At 40.3% G+C, this 27,841-nt stretch overlaps 1 protein-coding gene across 2 annotated transcripts; it reads right to left on the reverse strand.

The window, feature by feature from the left end:
• Positions 1 to 27,341, reverse strand: ctdspla (CTD (carboxy-terminal domain, RNA polymerase II, polypeptide A) small phosphatase-like a). Of its 2 annotated transcripts, XM_029529224.1 has the most exons (8): positions 27,024 to 27,341; positions 11,789 to 11,955; positions 10,524 to 10,556; positions 7,483 to 7,584; positions 2,837 to 2,893; positions 1,942 to 2,034; positions 1,663 to 1,848; positions 1 to 1,215 (listed from the first exon to the last, which is right to left on the reverse strand). In XM_029529224.1, exons 1-8 carry the CDS (start codon positions 27,097 to 27,099, stop codon positions 1,090 to 1,092), a joined length of 840 nt encoding a protein of 279 aa, XP_029385084.1. In that variant the 5' UTR covers positions 27,100 to 27,341; the 3' UTR covers positions 1 to 1,089. The 2 variants fall into 2 exon arrangements, with proteins under 2 accessions (XP_029385084.1, XP_029385085.1); XM_029529225.1 differs by lacking the exon at positions 10,524 to 10,556.
• Positions 27,342 to 27,841: the final 500 nt, after the last annotated feature.

Raw genomic sequence — 27,841 nt, forward strand, 5'->3', positions numbered from 1 at the left:
CAGTGTGCAAACTTGCAACTTTAATAATGTTGTACAGTACGATTTCGACGGCATTCTTTACAATGCACCCAACCCCCTTTCCCGCAATGAATAGAATTTCATATAATCTATGCTAATCATTACATTTTCCTAAAACTTTAACATTTATCTGTTACAAAGTTTTCTTTTTTATTTATTATAAATTAGGGTTTCAATATCTTCAATGATCATAAATTTACAGTCACTGTCAAGGATCAAATGATGTCATTCAGCCATAAATCACATTGAATTGTGTCAATCTTTGGTAAATATAACAATTCAACGTAGCCAAACTTAACAGCAAAAAATCATTGAAGTCTAACAGGCTAGTTTTAGAAATCTCTAGGAATCAGTGTTTTTATCTTTATCACATTAAATGACAGTTACCAAAGACTCGTTTTCCACTTCAATTTTAAGATTTAGTTTATATGCTTTTGTAGATTTGAGTAAATATGCAGCATAAAAATGTGCACCCCATAACCCGACACAATAAATTCAGCACAGTAATGAAGGCACTTCATTCTGTAGGAGTAGATAAATCACAGTTGTTTGAACAAAAGTTCAGACAAGAAAAAACTGCCTGCATAGCATAGCTTAACCCAAAAAAACAAAAGGTAAAAGGTCAACCTTTCTCAAAAAAAAAAAAAAAAAAAAAAAAAAAAGAGAAAAAAAACAACAACAACAAAAAAAGACTTCATTCTGTGTGTTTGATTCTTTTTGGTAACTAAAATATTACTAGATATAATAGTAAAACCTCATCTCTCTGATAGAAAAATTACTTTATGTTTGTCTTGCTCTTAGAAACATATAGTATGTACATACAGTAATATAATATTTTGTCAGTACAAGTCCTGTACAAAGAGTCCAAAAATCCAGAGATGGTTAAAGTCCGTATAGAAGTTCTCTCTAGATTTGATTATAACCAGATGATTTGCCTGAAGTCCATGGACCAGGAGCCACACTTGGACCTCTAGGGCCGAACGGACGATGGGAGCCAGCCTGCAGGGCCGTGGCAGCAGGGTGGGGCCTCTGGTGTCTGAGGCTGGAAGGACCAGATGGAAGTGTCGCCTGCTACCTGTCCCTCAGGCTCTGTAACAGACTGTAAATGTCCTCCTCCTTGCTGAGCCCCTCGAACACAGGAATCAGGTCAAGCAGCTCTGTGTCCGTCATATCGTCAAACCAGGACTGCACTGGGACCTGTGGGGAAGGAACAGGCATGATTAAATTAAACTCAGCTGACAGTTGTTGCTAAATGTTACATTATAGGTGAGGAGTCAGTGCAAGTTTTGTGTAAATAATTAATGGGGGAAATGCATCAAAGGCTTCAGGACTGGAAGCAGCTCCAGTGAGCAACTTCTCTACAGCAGAGAAAATATCGTAAGATTGGGAACACTGCCTCTGGCTGAAAAACTGCAGATCAAAACTATCACAACATCATTATTAACTTTGTAACTACCTTATACCTGCTCAGATGTATTTGAACTTTTTTTCTTTTAATCAAACCTCATGCATCAAATTTAAGGGCTGTTCCTGTGTACAAAGCATCTGGACATTTTCCACACATGAACAGTAGGTGTTGTTCTCAGGTTTTGATTGCACTACGCTCTCTTAAGCGCAAGTAAAATTTGTGGAGAACCAACTTACTGCATTCTCAGGGTGGAAGATGTAGGAGGCAGGTGAGTTGTCTATGATGATGACTTTACTGAGCTCTCGGCCCAGCCGGCTGAGGTCTTTGACATAGTTTCCTCTGTGGAAAACACATGATTCCCTGAAGAGCCGGGCACGAAACACCCCCCACTGGTCCAGTAGATCTGCCACAGGGTCAGCATACTGGAAAAAAACAAAACAAAGAAAAATGAAGTTGACCAGCAAATATATCAATACATTAATGTGACAGAACAGTAGTGTAACCCCGAGGCCAACCTTGGCTAAGCTTGCTGTGAAGAGGACACATTCAAAGAGCTCCCCCATCTTCTGGAGGAACTCGTCCACATGGGGCCTCTTCAGCACATACACCTGAAACATGCACACAAGATTAAACTCTAATATCACTCGAAGAAACTATTCAACATAAAAAAAAAGAAATAAACAACGTACAAAGATGTTGAGATAAATGGCAGTGATATAAACAGGGCCATACACCACTCCTGATGAAAAAACTAAACAAAAGAAGTGTCTATTTTACATTCATGAACTGAGTCTGGGTGAAGCTACAGGGCTACTACTTGTTTGTGCATCACTTAACAACTGACAACTTTGGCTTTCTTCAGTAAAACAGACTTGTTCTTTCATCGTCCTCTTCAGTTGGTCTCTCTGGGTTAGTTACTGCCCCCCAGAGCAAGTAATCCAGCATAGGCCAGAGCAGATACAGAAAGCCTATCCTGGATTACTTGAACCAGGTTACAGCAAAGGCATTGATTCTTCTGCTTCAAACAAGACACCGAAAACAAACCTTTAACATCACTGTCTCTTTTCACAATGCAAGAGTACCCCTGTTTCTTACATGCTGTCGCTTGTCACCCACACACACACACACATTTGTATGCAGTGAACCATTTCTTCTACTGCAGACTCAACAGCATTTTTACAGTGAGACTCCAAAAACACAAAGAATAAAACATATACAAAGCATTTCATTCAGGGTGGAGAGTTCGGACTCTTCCCCCTCTGATGTAGCTGTTAGATAGGATGGACTACTACTGTAAATACTAAAAGAAAGAGAATGTAGCCAAAGCTTCTTTTGGAGCCCTTATAAATTAATACATTTAATGTTATTCAAGCCCTCCTCTGGAAGAGCTCCATATCAGTGCAATATTACCTGATGAACAGTCCCATCAATCTCCACTGGAACGATGAAATCTGCATTGCTGATGGGCTGTAGAATGAAAAACACACAAAGGGTGTTATTTTTCTACGTTTCAATCTGATGAGGCCACAGGTTACCTACATACCATATTTTTGATTAGAAAGATAAAATCCCCATCTAAGGTGCCGCAGACAAACTGGAGGAGCTTTAAGCATAATGTGGATCCCTTCACACTACTGCTCTATGTCTCAATGTTAGTTAAAAACCAAAATGGAGACTATATAGAGAAACCTAGGAGCTGAAAAAGATGGCAGATGTGAGCAAGGACAGGAGAAGCACCAGTGTTTTCTCAGCGCAACTCGTGTCATATTTAAAAGCAAGAAAGGGGAGAAGAGGAGGAGGGAGATAGATGCCAGAGGGGTGTGGGTGGAAGACAAGTGGAGGGCGTAAAGACAAGGATGAAAGGATTAGGTGGGAGGCACAGCGATGTCATTTCAGAAAGCGAGATAAAGAAAAATAGGTGACAGAGAGAGAGAAAAAAAATGTTTGTGTGTATTTTCAGAGCACAAAGACAACTACTTCCTTCGGAACTTAGCTGTCATTGGTTTGGCTAGATTGTTCTACAGACAGAGAAGAGTAGCGGATTATTTAGAAAAAGTGAAATAGACAGCTACATCAACAGCTGAGTAACAGCTGTACAAACATCTACAAACACAACGAATGATTCCTCTCTTTGACCAAATATCCAGCTTGCTTTTTGACGACAGTGCAGCATATAAAACTTTTAATATGTCGTTATAACAGTTTCAACAACCATAAAGTCTGTGACTTCTGACAATGTAGTAAAACATTTTTATGAAAATTACTGAACTTTAGTTAACTCTTATCAGTGTAGAAGTGCAATTTAGTGTGTTTTAACTAAGTATTAACGCTCTAAAATTATTACGCTATTAAGCAAGTTTGGCCTCAGGTCTTATCATAATGGACCACTTTTTAACTCTTTTGAACACTAAACCACCTGCCATCTACTGTAAACCTGCCCACAACCTCAGTTTTTGCACTATATATGCAATTTCAGTGCCACTTGTCTTCAGGCATAAAACCACAGCTGGCAGTAAGTGCTCAGAACCATTCAGTCAGAGCAGCGATTGAGACAAACACAGCATGTTGACCTTTCATTTGCTTGATGGCAATGGGACAATGGACCAATTAGAGATGTTTGGTTTCTGTTTACAGTGCACAAATGCATCAATCTATACACAATTAAAGCATTTACAGATAAACAGGTTTTGTAATATTCAGCTTTGGTTAACAAAGATGCCAGCTAACTTTTAGACTGACGCCTCGATTGCCTAAAAACAGCACCAGTGATGAGCAAAGCCAACGACAGGAGGGAGAAAGAACAAACAGGCAGCGTTAGCCCTACTTTCACAAAGAGAATAGAAAAAACAGAGAGACACAGATGGAGGATGGGATGCAGATACAGACTTGGCCTCTGCCTCTTCTGCTGAATCACTCCATCATCTGAAGACTGAACACACAGCAACTGCTTGTCACACTGCTCCATAATGGACCCCGATCGGAGACAAGTGAGAAATATGAAAATGGAGAAGGGCAAGAGTGGGAATGGATTTTGGAGAGAAATGGAGGTTGAGGAGTGAAAGAAATGATAAGACGGAAGAGGGCGTGTTTTATGGCTCTCTGCTGAACCAGAGTTGACCTCAACATGGTTGATGGAGGGAATTTCTTTTGGGTTTTCGCATCCAGTGTTTCCTTCATGTGCATACTGATAGGTGAAGATAATAAAAAAATTACAAATTATGATCAGTTTCTCCTTTGGTTTGTGCATCATTGTTACATTTTTTTAAATAAACTGTGGAGAAAAAAAAATATTTCTATGGCAAGGCTCTGAGTACATTATATCAAAAATAATTTTTGTTAATATGCTGCTCATTTTCCCAATTAATCAATTCATTTTTGATCCATACAATGTAATAAAATGGTTAAAATGGCACTTAAAAGTTTCTAGAGACACTTCAGTTAACTGTGCTCCTAACTTTATGGTAACAATTCAACTAAGTGTCCACCTCCCAAACTGTCATTTTGAAGCTTTAAGTTGTTAAATTGGGGCGTCACCATCTTGACTGAGACCAGAAACTCATAAAAATAAGTAAACTGAAGTAATAAAGCAAGTGTAAAGTAAGCAATTTTCCCATAGATTTCAACACAAATTGTCTTCTTTGCCCCCTGGTGGTCATTACACAGAAAGCAGGAGTCTCTTTTTATATACAGTGTATTTTCAGCTCTACAGTGCTGATGCTTTAAGATACCTAAACCAATTGTTTCCTGCTTGACAGGTTACAGCTCAGATTCTGACCTCAACCCCATTTTACACCCGGAGGAGCTACTGTAATGGTGACTTACCACTAACATCAGCTCGGGTCCCTTGTGAAAAGGTTTCCAAGAATAATGGAGGCTGCTACAACAGCAGACTGAGGTCCGTGGTTTTGTCTTGACCAAAAAGTATGTGTTTTTGTATTTATGTAATATGGATTCTGAAAAGCGAATTCGTCCATCTACTTAAACACATCTAACACAAACTGGATCAGATCCCAGGGCAGGCCACGGAATTATCTTCTCATCCATAACACGCAGGATAAAGCATACATTATGTGACATGTTATGTAACATTTCTTTTTTAGTCGATGTCCATCTGTGAGTTGACTGTATGAAATGTCTCTTGTCAGCTGTAGTTTTTTTTTTTTTTTTTTTTGGGGGGGTGCATTGCTTATCCAATATCACAAAATATTTTTGATCCAAACCCACTTTTAGAAAGAAAAAAAAAACGTACAGGAAATCCTGTTGGGTTCTGAACGGAACTGAAAATGCTGCGCTTGTGTTGCTTTCTGTTTCCTGCTCCTCCACTCCCAACTGATCTCCATTCACTGCATTTCTTGATTCCATTTCAAACCACATACAAATCTTTAAACTAAGTTAATTTTGATGGACTGAGTTTCATCAAAGGGGAAAAAAACAAGCTGTGTGAGTTTCTGACTTGTTTTGCGAGGAGAGAAAATAAAACCCTTTGGACTATTAGAACAGATCCAGGATTTCTGCGAAATTCATCCCGCAGACGTTCAAGGCAACAGTACACTGTGTCGGACACACCCTTGTGTGTGGGTGAGCATCTACGTGTGTGAGGTCCTGTCCTACTGGCATGTGACTGTGATGGGTGGGTCCAGGATAGTGTCAATTTTTTTTTCTCCAAGGCCTTTTCCTAGTAAGTAACATGAAAATCTGCTGAAAGTGCTTTCTTGTAATTTTTTTTTTTTTTTTTTTTTAATGAACAAATACTGTCGTGTCACTGCTGGATTAAACTGGAACAAACAAAAAATACTTCATCTTCATCTTGAGCCTTTTTGACGTTCACTGTTTTGGTTTTATAATGTGAGCTGCACACTGCTGAGGACAAAAGGAGCAGATACAGTGCACACAGACTTAATAAGATCAACTGGGGCCGAGGCAGGGCCGAGCTAACGTGAGTCACTCGGAATGCCAGGTGTGTCAATAAATGGAGGATATGATGGAGTGACACAGCATTAGGTCGTGAAAACCCAAGATGAGGAGCCAGGCAGTCATATTTAACATTATGATGTTTAATGTGGGCTCTGGGACTGCCTTTGTTTGTCTGTAGCTCAATTACGTGTTGGATGTAATGCCATGAAACTTCATGTTCCCCAGACAAATTTGAGACCAACAAATTTATATGATCCTCCGAGTCAGACTGAAGTGCTACCATGAAGTTCACGGTATTAGTTTTAATGAAATATCTTGACAACTATAGCTGGATTCACTTGAAATTTGATACAGACATTCATATGAGGATGGATTGTGCTGTATAAGAGAGCAAACTCTAATAGCCTCGTTCTGGAAAAGCTTTATTTTAGGAATTACATTCTCCTTCATAGGAGAGGATTCACTACTATTTTATCAAATAAAAATGTATTTTGATTTTCATCTTTTTGGGTAAATGTTTTTTGTTTCAAGAAAAATAGTGTATAATACTGAAAACCTGCCTATCTTAAAAATAGCCTGGTAAACAGTTTAATAAATCCTTCAAAATCTACAAAATTAGCATTTTCTTCATTATGTCAGTGGATGACACTGCTATTAAAGGGTTAATGGCTGCGGGCCAGATGAAATGTGACATTTTGGATGTAATGTGCTTGCTTTATGATAATAGAGATACCTCCAGCCAAACAAATGGACTGATGGTGGCCAAATCCCCCTATGCTGATCAAATGCATGATGCACAGGATGTACTTGTTGCTATGCCAACAGCTTGTTATAGGACTAGAACTGGTGTATAAAGCTATAATACCCTCACAAACAGAGTTTCTTTTGATTATGTATACCTCCGCAACGCTGCCAGCACTCTGTAACACCTCATATTAATTGTCATCAAATCATCATACCCACATTCACAGAAAAGAATGGCACCCCCAGGATTTATTTCTGGATAATCCTATTATTCATGTAAGGCTGTGGAGTAACAGCATAACACAACTGAAACGAGAGGAAAAAATAACATCGCACAAGTGTCTGTGTGCTTTATGCGTTTGAAATATTTATGTGCCAGTGGCAGGGTGGGGAAATACCTTGAAGGAGCTGTGTACGAGGGTTTCATCCAGGTCAATCACCACGCAGTTCTTCCCATAGTCTCCTATACTGATCTCCGGCAGAAGGAACTTGGCTGGAGGCTGCCAAGACAACATACACAATTTTATGCAAGATTATACACATACAGAAGTCCATTAAAGGGAACAGACTGGACACACACACACACACACACATACAGACACCAACCCACACACACGCACACACACAGTCACACACCAAATTATATAATAGGTGTGATGGCAGCTCAGTTAGAGTGTTAGAGATTATCTCTTGTCCACTCTGGGTGACAGCAAAGAAACACATTAGAGCATCAATAACCTGCAGGTGAGTGTCCCTAACTCTAAGCTCAGCAGTATCTGTACGTGCTGGACTTACTTAATTACTTACTTAATTTGGACTTTGGTCCTTTGGATATGGTTTAAATGCTGGTAAACATTTTGTTTTTAATAATATTAACATTCATGTTTATTTAACATTGAACTCTTCACCTGGTATGAATGAGATGTTCTGAAAAAGCTCGGGGAAGTAAAGATGGACTTAACAGCTATTTATGTAATTGAACAAACTGCAAGATCATGATTCTAGAAATTGGCATATAAACATTTTATTAGACACAGCAGAGAAATTACTTTTTTGTGTAACTATACTGCTTGAGCAACGAAGGTGAAAGTACTTATATAATATAAATGTTTATGAATTAAGTACATCCGTAAATGAACAACATCAAAATGTTTATATCTATAATATTTTCAAAGTCAAAAATATTGTGACAGTTACTGCCGCATCACATAGCTACAGTGACTTCTTCAGCTGGTACTGTGTGCCTGATCCTGGTTCATGAGTCCCCGTGGATATTTTCTGTATTACCTCATGGTGACTGAGCTCTCTAACTGTGCTGCCTTCAGGGGTCACCGTGATAAGGAGGAAAACTGGTGCCCTTTGCCAGACCAGCCTGGGGTTACAACAGGCATGGGGCAGATGGTAATACCATGGGGGGGCACATACTCATCACATCCATGGACCCATACATACATACACATAGTCATGCACACAAATCTATATAGAGGTGAGGTGCAAGGTCCAACACACACACACACACAAACACACACACAGGTACACAGCCATCTGCGTGTGTATCTGTTGCTGGGTATGTTTGGCTGACTGTATCTCTGTATGTCTTATCGTGATACTTCATGCTGATGTATCACAGGAAGAATATCCTGTGAGCAAGGACACAGAAAGACAATCTGTCAGGCTATGATAGATGTGATTTACACATGCATGTTGAGCAAAGACAGTGAGACTGACTGGGACCTTGACCTTTTCACCAGACAGCTGCATGGTGATAAAAAGCCGTCCACCTGAAACCGAGGCCAGGGGGTGCTCTTTAAAACTGATAAATGATAACCATGGTGCCTGTGTTCACTGAGGAGACCTATTGTCATTTGATCAGCTCTGAGGAGAAAACCCCAACAAACAGATGCTAAACAACATGTTTTTCTGTCAGGAGGAAGAGGGACAGTGGAAACTCCAGCGAGTTTCCATAAACTCCATAAACCATGAGGCTCAATGCAAGATATCAAATAAATAAAAATGTTAAATCCCTTTGCATGGATGGGCTAGCCTCAAGGTGATAGAACAAAGCATCACAAATCTCAAATTGTCTCAATGACAGAACCCAAAAGATGTTACAAGATTACGCAATTATTTGAAAGTAAAAATATTAAGGAACACACTCATGTTATATCTAAGTGAACATGTTATCACCTCTGTGAGCTGAGCTATATCATCAAGCCAAATAGGTAATGGTGAAAGCAGTAACACTGCTTTTTGAAATTCCATTTATTTCTGAAATACATTTAGTTTAATAATAAAAATGTTACGTATAATCACATTATTATTCTCCAATATAATGACAACCGAGCACAGACTGTACTCTGATGAAGGTTTAAATATGCGGCTATTAAAAGCTCAAGAAGTAATTTCATTATTGGACCTGGACCCTGCGTGCAGATTTTTTGGCACACTGTAACTGAAAATGTCGTCTTGTTAATATTCCTTGTGAGTGCTAAATAGGCAAGGTAAAAAGAACCCACCACCATGTATTTGTAGGTTTAATGGGTTTTTTGACATAACATGGTGCTATGTCTCGATACTTTGTGCTTTGTTACTTGGGATTCTTTCAGTGAAGCTAATAACTTATCACTGTCCTGCATATTTTTTTCTGCTGACTTGACTGTGAATGTCAGCTGCGACATTGCATTTAAATAAACAGTGATGCAGACGTGACCTCCACGTCATTTTGAGCTATTTAAGTTACCTGGACCACACTGGGAATACACAGAGCAGACCTCGTCACCGCATGCACTTCCTGCTATTGATGGGAGGTGTCTGCTGGATGGTGTAGTTTAAAACTTGGCTGCGATGTGGGATGCTGTGAGTGTGAATATCCTAAATTACAGTGAGCCACAGGCACCGCGTTCAGTCTAAACAGCTAAATGAATTGCTGTATCAGCATAAACAAAGCTAGAATCAGATATATTTTCCTTTCTGGGAAATGTCTGAGAAAGTGCAAATCACTGTAACCAAGCCCCATTCTAATGGACTAACAGTTGTTCATTGACCACTCAGTGCATAACCACAATGTAATGTTTCTCACTGTAGACAGATGCCTAATTCAATCAAGTCTTTTCAGGCCGGGTCATCCCCATTGTTTACCCAAACTGCAGCTGTGCAGGTCTACTGCAAGACAACAATGTAAAAGAGGAAAAAGCAGCAATATGTAAAAATTATTTAAATTTCTTTTATCTAGCAACTCTGTGAATGCAGAGCAAGGCGCAAAGTCTTGTAAACCCTCTGATTATCAGTCAGGAACAGCACAGAATTTCACCAAGAGCAAAGAAAAATCACTTCTGTGTCAATATCCACATGCAGCTAGAATGATGAAGCACAGCAAGCAGAGGGAGGACACTGCTGTGATGGAGTGAGATGAAAAAAAATGAGAGATAATAATACATACACTGGGGATGGGGATGACCTGGACCTGGTCACACTGGAGAAAATAAACAGAGAGAGAATAAGAGAAAGAGATTGAAATAGATAGGGTGGAAAAGGAAGCAAAAGAAAAACAGTGAAACAATCGTTGCAAGGAAGAAATCAACAACGTCAATATCCTAATCAACAAATGCACAGGGGGAAAAAGAGGGAGAGGGACAGAGAAAGAAGGGACATATAGCACACATGGTGATACAAAGTGAGAACAACTTGCTCAAAAACAAACAGAGCTGCCATAGTAACAAATATGGCTGGCCAGAAATCCAGCAACAGTACACTGCTGCGAAGGATTGTGGGCAAGGAGTCAGCTCAAAATTCAGCCTCACTCTATAACAAGGCTTTTTATGGCGGGGTTCACTAGGTTCACTCTAAATTAATGGGAACTCATTTGTTAAGGAGGGGTCTGGAGTGGGTCAACGCTGACCACATGTATAGTGTCTGTGAGGGGCCACACATTCCTCCCCTGAATGAGAGACATTTACAGGTAAACTGGAGTGGAAATGTGATACGATTCTGCTCCATTTATAGCCCCGTGTACCTGCCTTGGCAGCAGAAAACCATGTTTGTGGAGGAGCTCGGGGTTTTGGCGCCTTTTCCACGGCCAGAACGTTCGCTTCACACCTCCTCACTACACTGGTCAGAGTGTGTGTGAGGAGAGGGGGAGGCAGAGGTGCCAGGCAATCCATCACACTGGACACACACAAGGCCTGCTTTATGGGATTAAAGAAGCAGCAGTTTGAGTGCATGTGTGTGTGTACATGTGTTGTCATGAGTATACAGTACGGCTTGTGCGAGCATGCTACAGAAAGAGCAAGCAAGTGTGTATCTTTTTAGCTTCTCAGTGTGCTGTGTGCTTCTGTGTGTTATTTTGTGTGTGCGGTTGTGTGCGTAGGCAGATATCGAAGAATGCAAGATGGGAAGCGGGCCCGTATTTTCAAGCAGTGGATGGTAAACAAGCTCTGGGTTCAGCGGGTTTGAAGCAGCTGGAAAAATTTGTGGAGGGAGCTCAGTGAAGCTGCACAACGCCTCAACCTCAGCTCTCTGCAGGAGAAGGCAAACCCTAGCAAGCTACTGTGACAAAACCAAATAAATGATAGTGGAGCTTTCAAACTAGGATTTCTGGGATTGAATATGAACTAATTCCCAAAAGGTGTGTTTGGTCATGTGGACGCAAAGGGTTTGTTACTTAGCTTCTGGCCAACTGTGATGTGAGAGAAAAATAAGCCTTACCTTAGGAGGACTGCCATTCTCCTCTGGTGGTGGGGGCAAAGAAAGTGTCTTGTTGTTGGCAGGTGGTGGCTCCACGTGGTAGTCATTGTAGTTACGGAAGCAGCAGAAGAAGGGGCTGAAAATGCTCCGGCTCCGGTGCTTCTTTAGGCTGCTGTTGGACTGGGAGACTAGAGATAACAACCAAAACAGACAGAAGAAGCGAATTTAGATCGGGCTGCTTTGCATATGCCAAGCAGTGGTGGAGGAAGTACTCATATCCAGTTCTCCATAAAAACTTCTCACATGCTCCAGATTGAAAAAAAGTTAGTTTATTTAAATTCAGCATTTTGCTAAATATAATTATTTGCCTTCTGACAACAAGCAAGATCAGCAATCTGCCCAATCAATATGAAGCGACAGCAGTCAGTTAGATAAGCTAAGCTCATTAATACTGAAAACAGACTAAATAAATAGCTTACCTTTAAACAATGCAGCACATTGCATAAGCTTATTTTATATTATTTGCATAAATCTTTTAAGTGAGTCCTCACAGCTTCTGTTAAATAAATGTCCTTGTGTGTATTATAAAACATAAAGTGCTTAGTTACATTCAATAAATAATGTCAAGGAGGCATAAAAGAGCCTCTTTAATTTGAATGGATGCTGGTTTTAAGGCCACCTCACTGCCACCCGTCAACTGTTGGTGTTCCAACAAACCTTCCTGCAAATGAAACTGCATCTACTGAAACAGCCTGTTTCATATGCCTTATCATGTCATCGTCACAAAATGAACTGAGATGTATGTTGTACAACACATTGCGGCCTCGGTTCATGCGAGAGGGAGCAAAGGGACAGAAATAGTCATCATCAGAGAGCCCTCTGGGAAGGCAGTCCAGTTAATTACCACCAAGAAGGGACAGACAGCAAACCACACACATTAATATCCTGTGTATGAGACAGTGGAAGAAAATATGACAATACTAGACCAACAACAACCGCAAAAAAAGAAAATGCTATACCTCATCCATGAAGGCGGCTGAAAATCCAGCTAAAATTATTATTTAAAAAAATGTGAGCACAGTAGCAGTGTTGCACTTTAACTTGAACATGTGCATTACAAGTGTGCCTCAAAATTACATTTGTGAAGTCTGAAATACAACCACGAAACAAAGCATGTGCATTCAAGAGTTTATTCATTATGAGGAGTCCTGACTCCGTAGATACATATACTGTATACATTAACTGCACCTTGCTATTTTATTCTCTACTATCATGAAGAGTCATTCAAGTGGTGAAATATCTTTTAAATCTCAGCATTGTCTTTACTTGAGCTTTAAGAGAAAGTCTTAAAAGTTTTTGATTCTTAATTCTCTTACAGTAATTCATTTAATTTTGGATTGTAAAACTTTGCAGCTGGTGGTGGATGGGTAGGAGCAGATTCTACTGATGAAAATAGTGGATTTACTTAAAAAATAGAACAGATGATAGTGAAGTAGTTCATATTTTGGACTTTTTTTAAATTAATGAATATGAACTAGTTAACTTTTAGCTGTAAGTTGAACTTTGAGCTAGTTTGTTGAAAGCATGAACTGGCACAACACTGCACAGTAGATTCCATATTTAAATCAGATTAACTGTGAAATTATTTTTGTTTGATGAGAACATCCAATAATAATGAAACCTGATTCACATGCACGGTAAAAACACTGATCAGTGGCTTAGTGTTTCAAAGCTCCAGGGATAAAACAACATACACATATAGGTCCCTGGTTACATCATTCCTCTTCGCCTGTCTCTGAAGTCTATGGCCTACTTTTCACGCTGAAAGAGGAGAAACAAGCGGTCTCAAATGATCTGTGGGCCTCCACGGATTATGTTTTTTTATATTTTCTGTATTTTCTGAGTAGATAAAAATAGAAATTTCAGCAGCTACAGTACAAAGGCTAAAATCTGACAGCGCAATTATCCCAAGGTGCTCCTGAAGTAGAGATTCTGCCAGTTTAATTGCTTTAAAGGTCATTTTTAGGCATGGAAATTCCAAATTTGTTTGTGACTTTGAAGTGCTGGGCTGACTCAAGCTGGAATCATAATTTTCTTGCCTTGGAGCGGCCATCACATTGTCCCTGTTTGCTGCAGTCTTGTTAACGTGTTCATACAGCCGTGTGACACAGGCAGCTCAGTTAGCCATGCATGATGAGACTGTTTGCAGCTTGCTCTCATTCTGAGAATCTTCAGATTGATGCCAAGAACCATCCTTGGTTCTCTCCGACTGGATCTGACAGGCTGTGTGCAGTTTGATGTCTTTGTTCTCTCCATCTTTGTAGTCCAAAGCTCGCTGTAGCTGTACCTCTTCCCTGATAGATGTTGTGAGAAAGCCACACTTCAGTAAACAAAAAACAGATATATGTTCGGGAAATGAAGGCAACATGCTGTGTTATTGTAAACTATTTGCGGATTGAAGATGATTTTTGGCCCCGTTTCATTCACTGCTGCTAACAGCAGAGTGATTTAAGATTGGCTGCATGTATAAAGTCTATAGCACTCTCTGTATGAGGATATAATTGTATCTGAGGCACAACAGGAATTCATCTGATTACAGAAAAGGGAAAGACAGACTGAAAGCATTAACCCCATGAGAACAAGGTCATGCACACAGTCACACAAAAATACAACCCACCAACACGCCCTCCAACACACACACACACACACACACACACCAACTACATGGTTCCCATACCAAATTTTATACAGCACAACATCACAACCTTCAGCGAGTTATTAACTACAAAATTGGATTGGTTTAATTATTGGTGAGAGGGCAGTGTGGGTGGTTGAGTCAGTAGCGCACATGCCACATTAGGGCAGCGTCCTGGGTTAGACTCTGACCTATGCTGCATGCCATTCGCCTCTCTCTCTCCCTGCATCCTGTCAGCCTTTCTGCCGCTTACATTTGTAAAGGCATAAAAGCCCCCAAAAAAATGATACTTAAAAAAAAAAAAAAGAATCGTGTTTGAGAGGCATAGAGTTTGTTGTGCTCACAGCACAGGATAACATAAGAGAAAAAAATGTTTTTGTGTTCCCTTATATTTCAACGGAGGCAGAAATCTGAGAGAACAATTAGCTAATAAAACCAAAACGTGACTTGAGACCACTAGATGTTAGTGCGGAAAATTCTTCTTTGAAATTGTAGTGATTTGACGTTTAACTTAGAAAGTTTCCATCTCCAGACTCATCCCTAATTCTCCCTAATGTTGGCCTCAAATGCCTTGATGTCATTCTTTGCGCCTCCATTTTGAGATCGTCTACATTTTCCCGCCCCGGTCCGCTACCCCTGTTGCCTACCCTGAAAAAGCAGGTGGGAGTGGAAGAGAGAGAGAGACAGAAAGGAGAGAGAGCTGGAATGGGGGAGAGAAGGGCGTAGAATGGGTGGGGAGAGTTACTGTGGTGAGACAGCCTATACTTGGGTCTGATTCTTACTCCACCCCCCTCCTGAAACACCACCCTACACAAACAGAGCTTTCCTTTCTCCCTTTGACACAAATAACATAGCTGAGAGTGCTGCCAGAGACTGCGCAAACACACACACGCATGCAGTGTATGTTCACATGTTTAGGCAAATGGCCACGTGTACAGTGATCCACCGAGTGCCTCACACACTTACACATACGAAGCACACAGACACTTTTTTCTTTCAATGTCCTTGGCCAGGAATGTGACTGGAGTCAGCTTGCATTGCATAGTAATGCCGCTTTCGTCATCCCTGAGTATACCAGCATAAGGTTAAAGTGCAACATTTGCCATGAAGACCACAGGCGCTTAAACCTGCACCAACCCAGGATGTTATATCTAATAAATAAAACCCTAGAGCACCCAGATGGAAAAGAATCAGCTGACAGTCGGCAGTCTTGTTAATAAGGGATGGATCCCTATAAGATCGAGATAAAGGGGAGTGCACTGTATCTAAGAAAAGCTCAGCGAGAGAGAGAGAGAGATAAGACAAATCTGTACCCTTCTCAGAGCAGGTGCACACTATTTACCCCTGAATACCCCTCAATTCAGCATATCCCCTTGATCTGAAAACCATGAAAACAGCCCTTTAAGTCAGTGAATGTGTCAACACTGCTGCTCAACGTTAGGTAACAGTGATAGAAAGCTCACTAGTCAATCAGAGCCAGCTGGGCCCAGGACTAACTGTCACATGCCCAGAAACAACCACTAACAAGGCCGGAAGAGGGAGAAAAACGCAGGAAATTCTCAGCATTCCTGACAGGAAGAGATAATCACCCCGTGACCCACAGCATGGAATGATGCCAGGCTTGGAGAGGGAATATGTTTCCTGGCTTAGCTGGAGACTTTTGAGGCGGCCTCCTTTACTCTAGCTTTAAAAGCACTGAACGTATGCAAACGTTAAAAACACAGCATATTCAGAATATGATAGTTTAAGTTTAGTTGTCTGTACTTTTACAGTGCAGGCTCATAGGTTTATGTCAGAGAGTCCACTTATCACCCTTGGGAGATATGGTCTTGGGTGCAGTGGCATGAAATCAAATAAATTCATTTTTATTAGAACTAGTCTAATTTAGTCCGTCTGGCTGCCATTACTGTTGATTATAATTAGACTATATTTGCCGAAATAATTCACGAGTTATGAAAAAAGAAAATAGAAAATTGAGGTTGTAGACCAGCCAACAACTTGGCCAGATTATCCAAACAATTTTTGGATGATAAACCAAAAAACCCTCTACATGTAATATCTTTAGTAATCCCCATTGCATAGGGAAATGTGTGTGTGCAGAAAAATGGAAAATATGACAGATTATAATCATTCTCTTTCATTTTGCATGCTGACCTGTTTGAAACTTGTCTGATTATCTAACTACTCACGTTTCTTCATTCAGCTGATTGAACTCTAACCCGAAACATTTCACAAGACACTCAATTGCAAAGACATTTTATTGCATTAATCATGTTAATTCTTGGACTGAGCAGATAACTCTGTCTTTAACTAATTTCACATTGTCCACATCTACACTTCACATCATCTGTATTTCACTTAATTATAGAAAAAGAAAATGAAACATCCTACTTCACTGTAGCGAACAACTGTGATCAACAGCTCATCTTAGCTTACCTCACTCAGCCAAAGAAATCCTGTCCTCAAGTGAAAGGTTATCAACCAAAAGTGGGTAACGCTACAGGTGGCGAGCTAGCAGCTAAAATGACACAACATCTAAGCTACACAACTTTTCAGACGCCAGGGGTCGTCTATCTGTATTACTTCTGCTGTATTGCCCAACACCACTGATGACTGAAAGGGCAACACATTTACAAACAAGAGATAGAACATGCGTTATACTGGAGGTATTGTGCAATATATTGTTAGTGTCTGTGTGACAGATCTTGAACTGCACTCCAGCAGCAGTTAGTCGAGCAGCCACGCAGGTAAAGTGTGCAGTACCTGGGGGGCAGGAAGGTAAATGTGAGAACAGCTTTAATAATTCAGATGGAAAACAGGTCGGTTTTAAAGGGCATGGCTGAGTGTTTAACATACACAGAAGTCAGACGGTTTTCCAGGCTACTGCTTCTGTGTGAAGCGACTGAAAAAACTTTTATGATACAGCGATAACTTGACATCATGGCACAGAGACACCAACAGACAAAAATTGCATGCTAAAAGTCTCCCATTCCCACAGGCAGTGGACACACTTTTTTTTTTTTTTAAACAGACTATTTGCCTCCTGCTGTCACTGTGATTTTGAGTCGGGGTGTTTGCATTACAAGTGGAACCAGCTGTCTAGGGCTTATATAACACCATGTAAGATGAAGTACTTACCAGGCTGCAGATAAAACGAACAACAGGACTTTACAGACATATGCCAACATCAACAGGTAGTGAACCTCTGAAGATGTTTTTTGTCCCTGTCTATCACTGACAGCAGCGCACAGGGTTCTGATTCAATTCATTACATTACATTCATTTTTCAGATGCTTTTGTGTGCTAGTCACTTCAGATTCTTAGTTGACACATTTGGATATGCAGACGACAAGAGCTGAGAAATTGAGAAACCTCTTCCACCAGCTGAGCTCCAGTCAGCCTGTGTTTTGTCACTCAACTAATTAAGTAATGAAATAATTGTTTTACTCCTAGTTAAGAATCTCAAAACACAGAATTTTCAGGAATGAGTTGTAACCTCGTTCATCAAAGCAAATTACTAATTGTTTCCAGACAAAATCCCACCAAGAGAGAAAATGATAATTATAACACGTCAGCTTCCAAAACAATATTTACACTCAAGAGCATCAGCTTCACAATATACTTGAACATGTGCCTGCTTACACACACACACACACACACACAGCCAATCCAACAGCTGAATGGAGTTAGGTAACCTCAGATGAGCTGAGCTTGACAGATCATCTTGTGTGTGTTCAATGTGGTGATGTCTTTGGTGGGTTATGTGTGAGGCCATCAAGGCAATAATAGCACAGTATGATAAAATAAACTCCCATTAAGCTTCCTTACTTCCCCACACAGACAGCTGAGGCAAGGGTGAAAATTACAGGCTGTGGAGGTACACTTAGTTCTAGCAGATGCCTTTACTCACACTGACTGACCCTCAGATGCCCTTCTGGCTTTATTTCCCTACTTATCAGAGAGGATTTATATATACATTTGCTTCCTACATGACTTTATGCAACTGATGTTCACTCAATAGCCCTGTTACACTTGAACACGTCTAGGCATAGTTTCCTGAGATTTGAACTTCCATATTATCTGGTTGGTACCTGTGTCACGAGCAGGGCTAATTCTCCTTGCTACTGCTGTGAACCCTGACAGAGAGACATGGGTGGGTCTGCCCCTGTTTTCCAGCCCCTGCTGTATAACAGCGTAGGTGCTGTGGTGGCAGTGTCAGCCTGCATGCAGCCCCCCCCCCCCTCCCCCCCGATGAGGGCTGCTGCTTCTTGAGTGCTTGCCGAAATGAAGGAGATGACAAGCATGGAGGCATTAACCAACTGAGAGCTCAGGGAGAAATAATGAGGGAGATCTGACTATTCTGTTGGAGTTACGCAACTGGCAGCAACACAGCCCACATTGTTTGGGGCTGTGGCAGTTCATTATTTATATATCTTTCTATATTCTCATCTACAACTGTGCGCATAACGCCGGAGGCTCAGCCCCTGATGGGAAATCCTGCTTGCCTGTCTATTGGTTAAAAAAGAAAAACATTAGATGAATTAATTTCAAATGAAAGTAAAGGCCTGTCTTCGGGCTTCACATGAACATGGGCATGCACGTACACTCATTAAGAGATGTGGTCCTTACAGCTGTAAAACTGTATCCTGGAAGCTGATAAACTGCGCTGATGGATTTTAAAGGGGCACAATTTGGTTTTAAGACAGAACAGTTAAAAATGAAAGCATCAGGTTTATTTCCCACAATGCATCCAACAGCATTTTTAACTCTCCCTGTCTGGTAAATGGCTACGACTTCCATTCTCCTCAGCCACAGCTGAGATAACCCTAATGACATCAGTGGGGTTATTTTTATGGATTTCAGAAAGAAAAATTATACAATATGCGTAAAACCCTCTAAGCCTCTTTAAGTTTTGTTCTCACATACAAATTCACCCATAAATGCAGCAGGCATCAAAATAATGGTAAATCAGATTAAAGCACACAAAAATGCATGTCAGTATGAGTAGAAAGGAAATAAACAAGTAGGTCATATTTTGTGCATATCTTGGCGTGAGCATGTGCATACCCTGCTTGTGTATCGATGCCACAGTTTCCCATGCCTCAGTTCATTGAGAGGGGTTGATTGCTACATTTCCACACACAGCATGTCCTACTTTGTGCCCCTTGAGATGTACAACTAAACAGTATTCATCTCTACCTCTGGAGAGGTGGAAAAGTACCTCTGAGCTTGTGTACTTGTGTATCTCTTTCTTATCCTTTTAAAACTGTATAAACCTTTTATGCTCTTCTGTCAAATATCTCACAAACTAGCAGTGAACTATAATATAGGAAGGGTGACAGAAAATCGTTATGGACAAAAGTGATCTCCCTTTTAGATAGCCAATTACTGATGATGAATGCCAGCCAGAAGAGGGCAAAATATGCAGAAACGTCATCTCCTGTCAGAGCAGGCTGGGTACCTGCCTGCAATCCCAGAGACACACAGACGCTATTGGAGCATTATTTCTCTGCTGCCTGCACAGACAACACCCACTCTTCCTTCCCTGACCCCTACATTTCTCTGACTGTATTAATATGTGCGGACAATGTCAGCTTATGGCCTGTCCAAGTCTGCGCTCAACAGTCCTGTCCTGTTAGAGATCATTTGGAGCAGTAGCATACCATCCAGGCTGTGCTGCCATGTGGCAAGCGATCTTTTGCACGAGTGGGATTGTGGCTTTTGGAGCATTAATGATGGTCTTCACTCATTCACATTCAGCCACTGAATGTAGCTGAATGTGTCAAGATATATGGGAAGGGAGACTGATGTAATCCCGCAACAATACAATAGCATTTAAAGCGAAGCAGAACAAACATGCACCTGAAAAAGCGGAGAGCATTGTTTGTCTTCGGTAGTCAATCGGGAGAAATTTAAAGTTACTGACAGCTGCAGTCAGTCAAACTAAAAGTTTAAATTGATTACAAGGCAATGTCTCTATCTGTGGGGTTCAGTAGACTTCTGTATCAGTCAAGTTTCTCTTTCAAATCAATATAAACAACATTAACACTGCTAAGAAGGGAGACCAACTGGGTAGAATATCATTTTAAGAGGAATTTGCTTGAAATGTTACTGTAATAGTCTCTTTATTTTCATTTTGAAACAGTGTTTGTTCCAAAACAAGCAACCACAGAATAGTGCTCTACACTTGAGACCATGTTTGAACATGAAACTTCCTATGATGGTGCCAAATGTACAGTCCAAAGCACACAGACATATAAAGAGGCCCAAAACTAAAAATCTTGTTGTGCAGCAGAACCAACTCCAGGCATAAAATACTTTGAGTTGTTGAGGAAAAACTTACTGACATTTTCATGTGCATATTATATTTTGAAACAAACCAATAACAACGCATTATATCATAAAAAGAATAATGTGTGTATATGTTAATTTGCAAAGTACATTACGGCTCAAAGAAAAAGAAAAGGTAATGGAAAAGCAATGACATTTAAACTGTTCATTTACTGTACTGTTACCCAACCCATCGTCATCTTGCCACAGAAGAATGAGATTCTTGGTATGAACAGAAATGGAAACGGGAACATGTCTTCATGTGATGTTTCACAGTACTTTGACAAAATCCTGAAAGCTGAATAATACAAATAAAAAAAAATTAAATCAGCAAGATAAAATGAGGTGGTAAAAAAACCCTTATTGATTTAGTCAGAGTCAGTGGCGTGTAAAGTGATTATATTCCATTCCATGTACTTGCATACATTATGAGGTACCTTACTGTTATCAAATGTTTAAATAGAAAGCAATAAAACGAGATACATATTATGGATTAAACTGCCTAACAGTGCATAAAGCAACAAGCTACAGCATTAAAATCTTCTTACGTGATACAGTGAAATAATTATTAGTGAGCTGTCACCAGCATTGAAAGCATTTAGATCTTTTACTTTAAACTGTTCTTGGGTTAGACCCACAAGTAGACAGTTTCAGAGTTCGGGTCCATTTGTACTGATATGTAGCACAGTATCTGTGGATCCGAGGCGTTTCCTCGCATTAACTACAGAGTCTATAACAAGATGCACAATTAAAAGGATGTTAAGGGTCCATTTTAAAGTGGAATCCAATGGATGGATTGAAGCGATATGAACTCACGTCTCTTTTTTTTTCTGTTCAGCTGAATTCTGAGTGAAGGCTTTAGTATTCACAGTCAGCCAGTGTAGGAGCGAAGTAAGTCAACCCACACTATTTTCCCCTGTGGCCTCTTCAAGGACCGATTGCAGTGCGATTGCATCTTCTTCATTGTGTCTCCCAATCCATAGATCTACAGTACAGGCTGCCTCCTAATTAAGGAGCACCGCTGATTTTTAACTTGAATCTTTATTGTTAGTGGATATAAAAAAAAAAAAAATGCTGACATGAGTCATTGTAATGTGTTCTGTGTCAAATGAGATAATCCCTATTGGCTGTGGGAAAGAAACACTTCCAGCTATTATTACAGTTTATGTTGGTATGATCAAAATCAACCACTAAAGAATGCACAAAAGAGGAGATGTATATAAGACTACTGCTCAGATAGGCTCCAAAATATTTACATATTTTAAAATAATTTGGGAATTTAAACTAGGTAACTAACATAGTAGGGTGACTTTTAATAATTTATATCAATTTTGCCAAAGAAATATTTGCATTTCCATGGAGTATCCATATAGTCAGAGTTTTTAAAAACAAATAAACAAACAAACAAAGAACCGCACACACAAAAAAGCAAAGCAAAACAAAAGCAAAAACTAGCCTGTTAAGGATTATTCTTGGTAATACCTTTGAAATTGCTCAAAGATTACACATTTGGTTAAAATTACAGCACAGACTCAAATACAAATTAAAATTTCTAGGCATTATTTTCACTGAAAACAAGAGCTTGATACATCAACAGACACACCAAAGGGTGCGTCTGTTGACCAATAGTGTTTATGAGCTCATACATAATCTGAAACTCAGTACTGGCAAATCTACTGTGGTTACTTAAAATGCCAAACAGGCAACAATACCACAAGATTAAGACAAAAAAGTATTCATTTTCTACTCTGTAAACACATTGAAATGTTTCTTGTTGTGAGCCTGAATTAATGTAAAACACAAATAATACAATCCCCCAAGTTCCAGTTCAGCCATGTTCATGCACACAGCGATGCGGGGCTGATCCCGCACATACAGTTAACAAGCTTATCTGTAAAGAAGCTTAGCCTTGGAAGAAAAACATTCAACTCTTCCCAATCAGCCGCCCAGCGTGGTACTGGGCTAAAGTAATGAAGATGTGCTGGGAAACATCTAACACTCCAACACTTCCCTGGAGGTGCAGATAATCAGCTTTTCTGAGCAACATCAGCTGAAATAGGCTCATAAATCTGTAATAAGGACCTGCACTTCAGAGCATGGAGTCCGTCTTTTCTCTCACTCTTTCGCTCATTGCATGTTACTGTACCTAACATGTTGCCCTAAATACTCACTTCACTTTATGGACCAGTGTGAATTTCAAGAGAGGTTGACCCTTTGAGAGTAGCACACCATATTCTGAAAATACATCAAATAAATCTATGTCACTTCTAACCATCTAAAAGATTGTTGCTCTCCTTGCCCTACACTTTGAGTACAGTCGTGACAGCAAAGTGCTGTACACAGCAGAGTGGCAACTTGTGCTAGGAACTCCAGGGCAGCCAAAACTCACAGTAGCTCTCCTTGCTTACTGTGCTGCGCACTCCCCTGCAGGTGTGGTCCACACATCGTGAACACTTTATTAATGTACAGCAGTGAGTTCCAGGAATAACCACAAAAGCCAAGTGTGTATATACTCACAGGCCTTTCTCCAGATTAATATAAAATTTTAGTTTCAACATTTTCTACTCATTTTCCTTATGGCTGTCCAAAGAACCTCTAACTACCAAGTTGTTGAGGGAACGGTGAAATTTGCCAGTTGTCATTTTAAACCTTTGCACAAATATCAGTATCTGCTGCTCCTCCTTGTCTATGGGTGAACTGAAATTATACATCTTATGAGACATTCACATGCAGTAGGACAAGTAGAGCACGTTGATCACAGGGTATTTAAAAGACTGAGAGTTAAAATATGCTTTTTAGTGTGTACAATGTTGCTGGGGCCTTGAGCTGCCATTGGAATAAATATGATATCTGAACAGGAAAATGCTAATTATATTACTCGGGCTAAACCAGGAAAATCAAACATATAGTTAAAAAAAGGGTTTGAAAAAGCAAAAGTGTTTGCTTTCCTGTCTGACACCAAAGTAAACTTCTAGATGGTATACTTTTCTCGTTGTCAGTAAATTCCATGAAAAGGCCAATTTAACAATAAATGGATGGTACTCACACGTATTCTTTCTGAACCCAAAACCTGATAGAACTTAAAGGTCTACTGGGAAACATTTTGAATTAGTTTATTTTTAATTAATTGACATCTACTACTCTGATATTATCAATAGTTAATGAATAGTTTACTGAATATAGATTATTCCATAATATATCTATGAAAATAGTAACCGAAGCACAATTAGTTTGCAGATTTTTGTGCTCAAAGTATAACCCTAACCCTAACCCTAAAACCTCCAATGGCTGTTTCAGGAAATTACTAACCGCATCTTTTAAACTAAGTACATTTCTTTAAGACTTATGTCTTATAGGACTGTATAGGCATCAAGGAAGTCAAAGAAAAAAAAATAGAAACAACTGAACAATCTAGAAGAAGAAGAAAAATCTTTTTCTTCATATTGCACTTCCTTTTTACAGTGACTATAAAAAAGAATATATCATAATCTTTGCTTAAATCAAAACTGTTCATGTTGATCTAGCTGTCATGCATCAGGCACCTAGCAGAAGTGAGGAGCTAAACTCAGATTTGACATAATCTGATTAAGGCAAACAGCTTGTCCATTGATACCTGCTGGACTGTGAAGTCAGCAGAGCAAAGCCTAACTGATTTGCGAAGTGAGACGGAGGCTGCCCGGTCTCTGACTCCCTGTGTGTCATTAGTCTATTCATTACATTTCATTGCATCAGATCCAGAAAAGTAAACGGCTTCCAAGTGAAATGACTAATTTGGGATTGGAGACAAGAAACGCTGCTTTTTCAGCCCTGTATGTGCTTCAGTGCTGGTCCCTGTTATGTTTAATTACTACATTTTTGTTTCATCTTTTGTATTAATTTTTTTATCAACAGTCTGACAATGTATGGTAAAAAAAAAAGGTGACCCTAGAGCGCAAACATAGCCTTGTCAAACTTCAATAACTAACAACACGTGTGCTGTCTGCAGAAAGGAAAAACCCACATCCACTTTATAATTCTAGCCCTCAAAACATTTAACATAATCCATTATGAATAAAAAACAATAACTCCACCTGACCAAAAGTCTAAAAATCTCAGCTCTAATGAGTTTCTACATCTTTGCTTAGAATGAAACTGATAAGGCTCTGAAAATAGCCTGCCAATGTTGTGAAATAATCAGCATGTGAGTGTGTGAATGTGTGTGTGGAGTCACTGTGGCTTCAGTGCAGTCCGAGCAGGTCACAGAGTAACTGTCCGGGACAACAAGTGCTGTTTGTTGTCTGCCTTGACAGAGCCAGTAGTTGAGAGCAGCGACTTCATTCAGGAAGCTCCCTGGCGATACTTTGTGTGTGTGTGTGTGTGTGTGTGTGTGTGTGTTGACTACGTTGGTCAGAGACTGAGCCTGGATTTTGTCCTGCCAGATTAATTGTCAGATTTCAGATCATCTGGGATTTACTGTTCAAGATGAGCAGGACGCTGCAGATGAGAAAGTGTGGGAATTCTGTGGAAGCTATTAAGCACTGTACTAAAAAGGATAACAGTTTCATTTTTCTTTGAACAAATTTATTGGTGATATTACTTCTCTTCAATATTGTTCAGAGGCTGAGGAAAATAATATATGTTTTTAATGATGATTTTGATGTATCAAGGCTGCACTATAAGATTGGAGCGAACTGGTGAGTGGGAAAAACCCATCAAATAAATCTCAATGCCGCCATTATCATGAAGGAACATCGTTGAGTATTTTCAAGAAAGGATAACATATCATTGTATTGAACATGAAGATTTGACCTACAGCCTCCCTTTTGATTTTGAATCATATTTATTTCACTTTTCACTTAAATGAACAAGTCCAGTAGCTGGGAGGTCAGTGAGTCAGAGTAGTTCATGCTTGTCAGTGTTGGTCAGCAGAGGGTGATGCAGGAAGGTGACCTTTTCTCCCACAGAGCACTGGGTGTAGCAGGAAGATGTGGTCCCTCTGGCCTCCAAGCACCCTGGGTGCTGGGGGAATGACAGGGCCCGGAGCTCCAAACAACCATGCCCTCCTGCTATGTGTATGTGTGTATACACCACCCCATAGCCCGATTTTCTCATGAGGACGTTGGCTATGCTACATCAATTAAATATGCAAGAACTTCCTCTCTGGATTTCACAAAAGCGTGGCGGCTTGCACAGTCAGACAAAGACCCCTCTAAACATTATTGGAAACTGAAAAGCTCCTGACTCATGAGGGGGATTTGTCATCGATGTCATCACCACATGGTTAGTGGTGACTCTTGTGCAAAACAAGAGTGAGAAAATGTGTTTTGGTTCAGCCTCTGTAATCTGTAGAGCAGCTGTCAAGCTGTTGTTTTCAGGCACAGCTGGAAGTGGACATTTCCAAACAGCGTGCACTGCCACTCAGCTTCAGCCATAGGACGGCAATTGTCTTATTACGGCCAAGCACTGCACAATGGAGCAGATAATACTGATAAACAGTTTCTACTCAGGAGGCATACCCACTCCACATTTCCACTTTGCGCTTTTATTCTGCAATGTAAAAAAACTACACAATTGCATCTTTTATATTCATGTTTGCTCTTCGTTTTTTTGCTCTCAGAAACATGAAAAGCCATCTTTATATCCCCCACAAAGGGACTCCCACATGCTCATTGTTCTCTTTCCTATAAATCCAGGTCCTATGCAGGTGCAGGCCATTTGCCCCTTATATCTGGTGTTGTTTTTTTTTTAAATTGGCAGTCGTTTTACAGTGTCACTGAAGCATACAGGGATGTCGCCAGTGCAAGGGGAAAGGAGTAGAGTACCCGCCCCCTGTAGTAAACCCACCTCAGTCCACACAGGCTGGAAAATATCACGCTTTAAGTCGCAACATGTTAAAATATATTCTAAAAAATCTGTTTGTTTTGTTTTGTTCCGTTTTTTTTTCTTTTTTCTTTTTTTTCCCCCCCAAATCTCGGCTCCTAAATGCATCCCCAGAAAATAAAGTTCCAGCTCAGCCACATGATATTTACTGACAGCCTGCCTTCATGTCTATCTGCTCCAGCTTGAACAATGGAGGTCTGCCGTCGATACTGGCTCTCTGTTGCAGTCCGGAGCTGCTGCAGATCGGATTGGCAGCGAGCAGCGTTAACGCTGCACGGCTGCACCAAAAAAAAATCAAAATTCAAGCACAGAAATATACATTTTAAAAGAAGAAGAAGAAAACAACAACCTGCAGTTTTCTCTGCTCCTTACCTTTATCTTGACTTGAAGAGATGCTCTCCTCCTCTTTCGGATTTGCAACCTGTGTTATTATGGACGTGTTGTCCATGGAAACAGAGATGTTATGCACCTTCGGCTACACCGTTTTATTCCTTGGTAAACATTACCAAGTGTACTACAGTCCCCCGGCTGTGCACAGGCTACAGAGTCCGCTGCCTGCACCATTAAAATCCCATTTCCCGGACCTCAGTCCAACATCTGAGGTGACAGTCCGACGAGCAGGAGACAAACAAAGCGTCAGTCCTGCATTGAAGCCGTGTGTGTGTGTCCGCTGTGGCTGCCGGAGGCAGCATAGCCCCCCCCCCCCTCCTCCTCCTCCTCCACCACCACCTCCACCTCCTCCTCCTCCTCCTCCGCCTGCTGTTGCTGCTACTACTGTAAGATCCGACCACTACAACACAACTGCGTGATACGGTTACACTGTTTACGGAGATGGCGACCGTCCGCCTGCCTCACGGCCCTGCGAGCTCACTACAACAACACGCCTCCAACGCTTTTTATTGTAGCTCTCAAAACGCCTCTCAGTCCGCCCACCGCTCCCTGTGTGCTGGTTCTCCTGCAGAAAGAGATATTAAAAACATAAACAAGGATGCGTGTGCAGATCCTTGCAAATGTTAGCGTAAGACCTTAATTTCAGTTTTACAAAATGCATTTTCTTTGTATGTATAAAGCAATTCAAAAAGGAATAAGTAATTTCTAACAAGGCAATTGTTGTAACGAAAGTGAAGTTAACAGATACTGCTGTTTTTGACTTCAAAGAAGCGATATTCACATGGATTTCAAAGAAAACC

Source organism: Echeneis naucrates, chromosome 20 (genome assembly GCF_900963305.1).
Source record: "Echeneis naucrates chromosome 20, fEcheNa1.1, whole genome shotgun sequence".
NCBI lineage: Eukaryota > Metazoa > Chordata > Actinopteri > Carangiformes > Echeneidae > Echeneis > Echeneis naucrates.